This window comes from Galeopterus variegatus, unplaced genomic scaffold (assembly GCF_000696425.1).
Source record: "Galeopterus variegatus unplaced genomic scaffold, G_variegatus-3.0.2 Scaffold4722, whole genome shotgun sequence".
Lineage (NCBI taxonomy): Eukaryota > Metazoa > Chordata > Mammalia > Dermoptera > Cynocephalidae > Galeopterus > Galeopterus variegatus.
The window spans coordinates 118,672-129,622 of NW_007730833.1; the positions used below are offsets into that span (position 1 = coordinate 118,672).

General features: G+C 33.5%; 1 protein-coding gene across 1 annotated transcript in view; it reads left to right on the forward strand.

Moving 5' to 3' along the window:
• Nucleotides 1–8,552, forward strand: part of PIK3C3 (phosphatidylinositol 3-kinase, catalytic subunit type 3) — a gene marked incomplete at its 5' end in the record, with an annotated part of 125,367 nt that extends 116,815 nt beyond the window's left edge. Inside the window, one exon of the mRNA XM_008588221.1 lies at nt 7,711–8,552. Coding sequence (XP_008586443.1) covers nt 7,711–7,725 — 15 coding nt within the window. The remainder of the gene's footprint in view (nt 1–7,710) is intronic.
• Nucleotides 8,553–10,951: the final 2,399 nt, after the last annotated feature.

A 10,951-nucleotide genomic window follows, 5' to 3' on the forward strand; every position in this document is an offset into this window, starting at 1 on the left:
AAAGAAGCCTTAAGTCTGTTTCCTAGGTTTCTATTTTTCAGTTCTTTAGTAGAATAGTAGATAAGATATAGAAATCCTGAATAGCTAATTCAAATTACTTTGGCCTTGGTTGTTATAAATTCTTTTATACTAGGGTAGATTCTTGATAACAAGATACAGTAGAAAATCAAGGTTATAGCAACATGAAAATAAGAATTAGCAAATGCCTGGGTGATTCCAACAATTTAAGGATTGTCATCATCATCCTAGACTGGTAAATGTGGAGGTTTAATGCAGCGTGAATATCTATGTAGATGAAAAATAATCTCATATCTCAGCTCTCCATTTTATAATGATAGACACAGTATCTGTGACAACAACAGCTTTGCTGTTTAATTGAACTTAGTACTTTATATGAGGGCATTTCAGAAAGATTATGGAAAAACAGAATTATAAGATAATATGAATCTTTCCATGAACTTTTTGAAGTACCCTTGTATAGTACTTCTGATTCTTACTGTAACCGTATAGGTGTGGTTTAGCCTTATCTCCATTTTATAGATGAACCACATTAAGAATTGTTTCCTAGCTTATCAAATTCAAATCTTTTTTAACAGAATCCCGTTTTCTTTATCCTAAGATGAATTTGAAAATGCTAATGATATTTTTTAGATTTATTTAAATATGTCATTTGTGACAATACTATTGTGCAAATGAAACAATATAAAAATAAAAGTAATCTAAGGATGTTCAATTTCATGCGAACTTGTGTAGGCATTGAAGCGTACATACTTGGCATACTAACTAAGGTCTTAGCTTCATATAAGTTCTTTTCAAATTATAAAATTATAGAAGCATGGCTGTTTCTTAACTAATCTCTGGAGAAGTTTTATTTTCCCTTTGAAACTCACATTTCTACATGTATATTGCTAAGTACTGATACAAATAAATTGTATGTGCACTGAAATTCTGATGACCAAAATCTGTTTTTTTGTCACTGGTAGCATTTATTATAATGATGCAAATTGCTGATTGATTTTTGGTAATTTCAGTGCACTCCTATTAATCATTATGGATTGTATAATCAAGTTATTAAAAAATGGGGATAGACTAATGTTAACAAAAGTTATAGTTATTTCAGCATGAAAGATACTTTATTTTAAAATAGCATTAAAAATTGCCAGATACAACTATTATGTTGAAATGCTGAAAAGACTTATTTTCTTCCATCATGTAATTCCTTAGGAAAGGTAGAGATTAAACACTGCAATATTGGTTGCCTAGCAACATCCACCCATTAAATTTTCCACTGAAAAACACTTTTATTTGGGTCATTGTCTTTGAAATTGCATCATCAGAACTCCTCTTTCTGCTGAAATTATCTTTAAAGGGCTTTTTAGTCTTGTCTAAATTTTCCACTGAAAAACACTTTTATTTGGGTCATTGTCTTTGAAATTGCATCATCAGAACTCTTCTTTCTGCTGAAATTATCTTTAAAGGGCTTTTTAGTCTTGTCTACAAGGGAAAGGTAGAAATCTCATAGTTAGGGTCACTTAACAGCTCTAAAATGAGGCCTTTCAGTGGTAGTCTCACACTGCAGTCTATTTCTTCTGTGCTTTTTCCTGTCTGTCTCTCTTCACTGAGAGATAGTAAAAGTCTGGAGAATGGGGTGTGGTTTTTATTAACTTTAATACATATTAAGTGTAATTAATTGAATCGGGCAGATTAACTAGAGCTAGAGATATGGTTTTTTTTGCAGACTGTCTGTAAAAAAGTAAGAATAGATTGGATCCAGAAAGTTTACCAAAGTTCCAGATCAAGACACTAGGAACACATCACTGCCATCCATTTAGCAAGAGTTCTTACTTAGCACCTGTGGTGTTCAGAAGGAAAAATATAGGTCCAGGCAGAAGGGCACATAAATATGTAGTCATATATTAAGTTAAAGACCATGTGTCTTTAACTTAAGGGGATTCAACTGTATATACTTGGGATTTCAAAACAAACAAAATACAAGGAAAGGAGAAAAATGGTTTAGTTATTCTGTCTGAATTTCCCCTTAAGGGCATATGTCCTCTAATAAATGTGAGAGTGGCTCCCTCAGAAGTGTTTCAGATATCTAGTGTCTCTCATAACATGGTGTGTTACCTTGCTTAATGTGATCCCAGAATTGAAGATTCTCATTTCTTTTGTGTGTACATCATGACCATCAGTGCAAACCATCTGCCCTGAGTGACTGCTTAGGTGTTCAGAATTGGGAAACTAAGACCATTCAAGCCCATGTTGACTTTCATTTCTCTAGGTGAAATGTAGACATTGTCTGTGTCTGGAGTATGCATAAATACATTTGTATTAGGTTTAAGTGCATATTCACAGCACCCTGGACAATCAAAAAATCAGTACTTGTGCTTGTGTTAACCCTTCTGTTTTGTTTCAAAACAGAAGAAGTTATTTGAAAGTCTCTATTTCATGGGCCAGAGAAGTTTTGTTTTGTTTTTGTTTTTAAGCCTTTGTAACAATAATAAATATGTAGATACACTTAGAGGACCCTAGTCTATATAGTCTTAAATACACCGTGTTGTATTTTTGTTTGTACACTTTATTTGATGTTTGGTCTTACGTGATACATTAATGAAGCTAGCTCTGTTTAAGGGCTATATATAGCTAATTCCCATTGTAGAAAAGGAATATTATCATAACACAAGAATTTTTTGTTTGCTTTTTTGCTTTTATAATTTTATTTAAAGTTTGTATACCTAGACATGTGTTATTTTGGGTTCCTGATTGTAAGTGAGCAGATAAGTAGAAAATAAAATGTACCTTTATTTTCTAATTAGAACATACCATCTTCAACAAACATATAATTGACCTTAATAAAAAAGGTTCATAAAACCCAAGTTTATGAATTTATTATTTCCCACTGCAAATATTAAATGGCATTTAGTCTTTAGCTGTGACATAGATGCATGAGTGTGTAGATGCAAAATAGATCTACACTATTGCAGGTTTAAAGCATTGCTAGTACTCATATGTTAAATGTAAGTACAGCTCTTTCTGTGTATGTGTTTTGTTTTTATAATGTTACTTGATTCATACCAGCTTTCCAGTTTTTTTTTTTTCCCCTTTGGTGTCCACTTTTGCCTCATACTCTGTGTTTGTGCTTTTTTGTAACTTCCCTGTTTATATAAATTGCCAATAAAACTGAATTCCTCTTTGCAAATTGAACACCTTTCTGCTCTTGTGTTCCCTCTTGCAAGCCAGACTGGAGAACATGGAATGCTCTCTAGTTTTAAATCGTTTTTACTTAAGTGTCTTACTCATACTTTTCATAAAGTTAAAACTCATATAACGTTGACTACTTTAATAGCCATGTACAAAGCCAAAAAGCTAATCTTGTTCAGTATGGCTAATACATAGTCTCCCTTTATACTTAGTTCCCCTTATTTTGCCACTTTAAACAATATCACTCTCTGTATAATAACTAAAATCTGTTTGGAACATCAGGTTTCCATCCTACTTCATAAATGCAAAACAATGACCTAAAAAGAAGAGGATAGAGAATCACATCTGAGTTTCCATTACAGATGCTCTTGATCATATGATGGGGTTGCCTCCTGATAAACCTCTTGTAAGTTAAAAATATTAAGTCAAAAATGCAATTAATACACCTGACCTACCAAAAATTATAGCTTAGCCTAGCCTTCCTTAAGTGTACTCAGAACACTAACACTAGCCTACAGTTAGGCAAAATCATCTAATATGAAGGCTGTTTTATACTAAAATGTTGAATAATTCATGTAATTTATTAAATACTCTGCTGATGGTGAAGCACAGAATAGTTGTGTGGGTACTTGAAGTATGGTTTCTGCTGAATACCTATCACTTCTCCCCCATCATAAAGTTGAAAAATTATGGTGAACCATTGTTAAGTTGGAGACTATCTGTATATGAACTTCATTTTGCCATTAGTAATGAATAATATTAATGTAAAATATTTTATTGAACAAAACAAAACATATTGAATTCTATGTCCAAATAGAAATTTGTTTTCTCTAAAACCATTTTTTTTTTAAAATTTGGTAAATAATTTTCTAAAGAGCCAGCTCATTCCCCTAATGGCTTAAATAAATAACATAATTCCAGTATATCATATTGGAATCATCATCATATAACATATTGAATTCTATGTCCAAATAGAAATTTGTTTTCTCTAAAACCATTTTTTTTTTAAATTTGGTAAATAATTTTCTAAAGAGCCAGCTCATTCCCCTAATGGCTTAAATAAATAACATAATTCCAGTATGTCATATTGAAATCATCATTATATATATCAAGAGCCAGCTCATTCCCCTAATGGCTTAAATAAATAACATAATTCCAGTATATCATATTGGAATCATCATCATATATATCATATCATATCATATCATCAACAATTTTTTCTTATCATTGTTTCTGAGATCTATCCATAACTTAGATAAATTATCCCGGGAGGAATAATAACAACAACAAAGAAAACAATAATAACAGTAATAACAACAGCCTGTTGAACATTTAAATGTGCCAGGAATTACGTAAAGTGCATTCTCTTCGTCACCTCATTTAACTCTCGCACCTGTGAAATAGTTGTATCACCAAGCCTGTTTGACAGCTGAGAAAAATGGGACTAATAGTGACAAAGCCCAGATTCAAGCACAAACTCTGGGTTGCAGAAGTAGATGCTAGTTAGTAAATAAATTAACTTGTAAATTTTAAAAATGATCTTTTAACTTTTCTCTCCTTAATCTTTCATCTGACCAAAGGGGAAAAAAAAAAATCAGCTGCCTGAACAGCCAAGAGAATATGATATATAAAGGAGTCACTGGGGACACTGATTCCAAGATAAATATGATATGGGATAACATTTACTTTGCACATTGGCCAAAACCAGTCTTGGATTTCATTGACCCACATGTGCTCTCTTGTTGCTCTGCAGTCAGCACTGCTGCACAACTACCCATTAAAACATATAATGTTTTAAAAACAAATAATGCTGGCACTTGCTGCATGACAAATGTTTCAAGGTCTTAAAATTAGTTAATTATTGCACTAGCAGCACTCAGCAGAATGCCCCATAATTTTCATCTAAAATGCCCTGCAGTTAATTTTTTATTCATACAAATTTAATTTCCTTATCTTCTCTAGGAAGGTTTTCAAACACTTGAATGTAATCCTTGATAAGGTTTGCGCCTGTTTGCTTCATAACTGCTTTTAGTAAGGTTAATTTCCTAGTAACTGGTTTTCTAGCTCCTCTGCGTTATATCAAACCCTTTTATAAAAATTCTTTGTATGTACAGGGAGTTCAATATTTAGGGATGGGCTCTGCTACATACTATTACTAATGTTTTTTTTTCCTTAGGCACACACTTTGGGGTGTTTAGGAAATGCACTAGAGACCATCTGTTCAGTATCAGCGTTTTTCTCACACATACAAACATATGAGAGTACTTCAAAAAGTTCATGGAAAAATGGAATTAAAAGATAATATGAAATCTTGGATGTTATAACCACAAAGAAATTATAAATGTTTAGGTGATAGATATTCTAACTATTGTGATTAGATCATTAGACAATATATGCATGTATTGAAACAAACTGTACCCCATAAACATGTACACTGAAAAAAAATTTTTAAAGAGAGATAACATGAATCTTTCCAAGAACTTTTTGAAGACCCCTTATACTGATACCCATGTGCAGTTTTTAATTGCTTCCCATTTGCTTTCAGGATGTTTAGACTTCCTAGCATGTCAGTGTGGGCCCTTCACAATTTGACTTTTGGCTACTTTTTCAGCCTTCATCATCTTCCAGCAGCCTTCAAAAAGAACCTTCCTTGAAGCTCTGGTGATCTACCCCCTGATGACAGTTCCTCATACTCAGTCTCCCGTCCCCTTCTTCCCAAGCAGTACACGATTGCTCTTTGCTTGGGATGAGTTCCCCACCCATTTGCCCAACTTTTAAGAGTCAAAGTGTGTGTGTTATGACTCGTTCTGTATATACTAATTAGGTCCTCAGGCATTTTGTTTTAAATATCTTTGGGATCTCTCACAGAACTTGAACCAGTTCCTGGCACATAGTAGGCATCAAATAAATAAAAGAATGTGATTTTATATAAGTGCCAAGGATCATTTCTTCAATAAATTTATTTTTATTTTCTCTGATATTACCTTTAATGAAAATATTTAAATAGACACTTAATTGTAAATTACATTTCTTTTATTAGCATTAAAAGTAAATCGCCATATTTTTCTAGAATTACCACTTTAAATGTATCTGATTAAAATCAGTAATTTTGGCATTTTCCACATTTTTACATGTATACACACATGCATACCCATGGATATACTTGTTAGCAAGGTTTTTTCCCCTTCACTTTTTTTTCTCTAAGAGTAATAATGACATTAAGTTCATAGAAACAAAGTTCTATCACACATACAGTGCGTTCTTAATTTCTCCAAGATAATGCCAGCATATATTTTATTGAATAAAAGGACACGTGAGGTGAGGACGACTCAGTGTATATTCAGTCAAATGAAATGATCAGAGTTCTTGCAGAGAGAGTGTGTAATTGACAACATCTTCATGTGTTAAACCAACCGTTAACTGTTGCAGGTTATTTTTGCATTAAATAGCCTTCAAAATTAATTGGTAGCATTCTCTCAATTTTACTGAATGCTAAACTTGAGAGATAATAATGAAAACAGGATAGTGTCATGTATACAGTCATGCATCGCTTAGCAATGGGTCATTAGGCAATTTTGTCGTCGTTTGAACAACATAGGGTGTACTTACACAAACCTAGACGATATGTCCTACTACACACCTAGGCTATATGATACAGCCTATGGCTCCTAGGCTACAAACCTGTACAGCACATTACTTTACTGAATGCTGTAGCTATTATAACAAAACTGCAAAATTCCTATCACCTAGTGATGTTATAGCCATCATAACATCATAGAGCAAGGTAATGCATTGCCCTATGATGTTATGATGGCTATAACATCACTAGGCGATACAAATTTTGCAGTTTCGTTATAATAGTTATGGGACCTTCGCCATACATACATGCAGTCCATCATTGACCAAAATATCATTGTGTGGTGCATGACTGTATACCATTATAAGCCTTGTATGAGGTAACCATGAGGTTGCTAAAAATCTTGGGTTTTTTTGTTTCTACTTATCTTAATATTGAACACGATTACTGTGTTGGCCTCAAAACAATTCTTCATTGGGCCTCTTTTGTTCTTTCAGTACTGCTTCCTTTGATTTGATTTCCAGACCATTTCTGCAATGAGTGGAATAAGCTACAGGTTTTCATAGCCTTTCCAAAAACTAAGCATACTTCTCATATATTAATCATCTGACCACTGCAGAATTCAGTGGAATTTTTGCCTTCCTAGTGATCAATGAGATTTTTTTTGCTTGCCATGTCATAATTGGGCCATCTGGAGCTTACAGTCAGCAAACACCCCCTGCCCCAAATATTTTCTCCTATAAGCTGGTTTTGAACCAAACCTCAAAAATCCCACATAGTGTGGTTAATCGCAATCCTCTTGATGGTATTTAGCAAGGTAATTCATTCACTTTCTATTTTAATGGAAGTCTTTTTGTAACTATAGACTCTATTGTTTATCTTTGTGAACACTAAAGTAAACTATTTTGTTTGTTTACTCTTAATTTTTCTAGTACTGGAGAAAATGAAACTGGATTTGACCCATCAAGATGCTTGTCTCAGTAGGAAAACCACTTTAGAAGCAACCTGTGTATAATGAAGACTTCCGAGTTCCAAACAAGGAAGAGAAAACTTAATCTTCAAGATACCATATTTCCTAAATGTTACGTGGTGCCTGAATTTCATTTCTCTGGATATCATTGCTTAAATATGGCTTTGAAGGGTTTATTTTGAAACATTGTATATATTTATTTTCAAATGTATACATTGTTAATAAGATAAGAAGTAAGAAGCTTATTCCAGGATTAAGTACATATTATGAGAGTTCTGGAAGAATTTTATGTTGAAATAGTTAAAACATTTTAGTCTTTGAGTTTAAGACATTTTTTTTCCTTCATATCTTCACATCAGAACAGCAGTTATATGAATTTGCATTAATTGTCTCAGTTAAGAAGGTTTTGGGGGTTTTTTCCTCTCTCCCTCCCTCCTTCCCTTTTATTCTTCCTCCTCCCTTTGTTTAATTTGCACTTAAAAAGTTTCATTTAAAATTTTAATTAAAAATTTACTTAATGTTTTATATGTTATGGCTCATTCTTTCACAGGTCAAGAATTGCTTATTTGTCAGAAAGATGGTTATTTTCTCCTATAAACGTTGTTGTCTTTTTTTTGAAAACTACAGTTTATGGTTCTCCTAGGTTGTAAGTATGTAAAGTGGAATATGAAAATGTAGCTATCTGGACAACTGGCTAAAAGGTAATTTGACTGCAGATTTTAGTACAGAGCATAAGATATTTTTATATATTCACATAAGAAAATGTAAATTTTCTTTCTGCAATAAATTCTTTTTTGATGGAAACTTAGTTTGCAGAAGCTTTTTGAAATAATTTTCCTAGACTTCTTAATATAAAATATCCTTTCTGATTTTATGCAAAATAATTTTTTGTTCTTTAGGACTAGAATTCCTGTAATACATCTAGCTTTTATGACTTATGGAACTTTGGAGAAAAGGAACATTATACAAATGATGTGAGAAACAGTAATAGTCTTTGCAGATTAATATATTGCATAGTCGAGTGACGTTGTCTTGGAAGAAAAGGATATCTCATTATTTTGGTGTTGAATAAATGTGAAATATCAAATAACAGAAAAGATGAAGGTTAAATTATGGTACAGTTTCAGAGAATGCCATTAATTATAATGTTTATTTGTCACCATATTTTTACCTCTGAGCTTGTCTATTTAGAGTGGGGTTACCAACTAGAAAGCAAGCATATAATTAAGAGACATCCTAGGGGCATATGGAAAATGATTTGTATAAAATGTATGTGCAGATTAGAAAAATGCTAAACATGAAAAGACCTTTGTAAATCATCTTAAGAGAGTTTATGTGTAAATTAAATGGCAAGCTCCATCCTCTATCTTGCTTTTACTTTCCTTCATGTATTGATGTCATTTTTTGTTGCCCATAAGTTTTTAACCCTTCCACATAATCCTCCTAGTCCTATTTCTCTTGGCACCTGCTTGAAAAGTTTTCTCTTAATGACCTTGTTGAACGTGACCTCTTCACCTTCTGAACTCCTGGAATTATTTATAGCTTTTTAATTGGCATTTAGTAAAGTTGGGAATTTTTCTTGTACCTGCACCTTCTATTTTCGGGGTTGGCAGACTTTTTCTGTAAACAGTCAAGGTATTAAATATCTTCGGCTTTGGAAGACACATAGATAGTTTCAGTAGAAATAGCTCAACTCTGCTGTTACAGTGCAAATACAGCCACAAACCATATATAAACAAGTAGGTATGACCAGACCCACTCTCTGGCCATAATTTGCTGACTCTGCTTTTATTAACTGTAAAACAAAACTATCATTTGATTCATCTTTATAAATTCCAAGATACTTTGCCTATATAATAGAATGTTTATAGTAGACCTCAAATAATTTTAGCACTAACATGAAATTCTGTAAGGGCAAACACTGACGACTAGTAAGAAGTGATCATAAGTAACCTGGAATTCAGTGCAACTTATTGTAAGGGAAATAAAGCTTTCTAGGAAGGACGACAGTATTGAGTGAGGAAGGAGCATCTCTGAGAAGGATGGACAGTGGCTATGGTTTCGCTTACAGTATTTTGACTAGTGAGCCTGTATCAGAATGAAAAGTGACTCATCAGTCTCAATTTTTATTGCTCAGAGCAACTCTACTCCTATTCCCCCCAAATCCCATGGTTTTACTGTTCAGAGCTCTATTTTCACATTGTAGTCTGTATTTGTTTTATTGTTATTGACATGCAAATTCTTTGGCAAGTTCTATAGTGTTTCAAGCACAGTGTTAGCTTTGAGTATGAGGAATGTATCTGTAAGGACATGTTGCTTTAATTAAAAAGTGTTAGTACCATGGTCATTAACTGAATATTCAGAGTGAGTTTTCTGAGGAGGGGGAGGGATATGGATGGCAGATTGAGAGTGGGGCTATGGGAAATAAAGAAGAAAGGTGTGGTTAACATTCCCAAATAAGGGAGTGATACAGTCTGATTTTTGCCATTCTCCATATGCCAGGGCTAGATGTTTTCATCTCATTTGCATTAAAGAGTTTTCAGCTGGGTGTGTATTTTAATACCAGCAGTCAACATTATTTCAGAGACATTCTAGAGGGTGGCAGACATTTTATATGACAGGACTATGCTAATGGCATATTAATATTCCTTATCTCATTTTTCTGTATAACAGTCCTAGGAAGTAGAATTGTCTTCCCATTTTCCATTTGAAGTAACTGAAGTTTGAGGTAGTTGAATCGTTTGCCTAAGGTTAAGGTGCTAGTGAAAGCAGAGTTGGGATTTGAAGTTGATTTAATCAGACTCCAGTGATCACACTCTTGATGATTAAATTCTCCTAGCCTTCATTTCTCACTGAGATAATGGTGGTGATAGTACTTACCACTAATGTGTGCAGTCCACTTGACTTTACTCCCCAAAAGACCAGGCTCATTCCTTTTCTCATTTTTTGTAATTTTTTTTTTAATTTTTAAAATTTCTGGGCCAATTCTCCTAGCCTTCATTTCTCACTGAGATAATGGTGGTGATAGTACTTACCACTAATGTGTACAGTCCACTCGACTTTACTCCCCAAAAGACCAGGCTCATTCCTTTTCTCATTTTTTGTAATTTTTTTTTTAATTTTTAAAATTTCTGGGCCGGCCCGGTGGCGCACTGCTACAGTGAGCCGCTTGGGAGTGCGGTGGCGCTCCCGCCGAGGGTTCG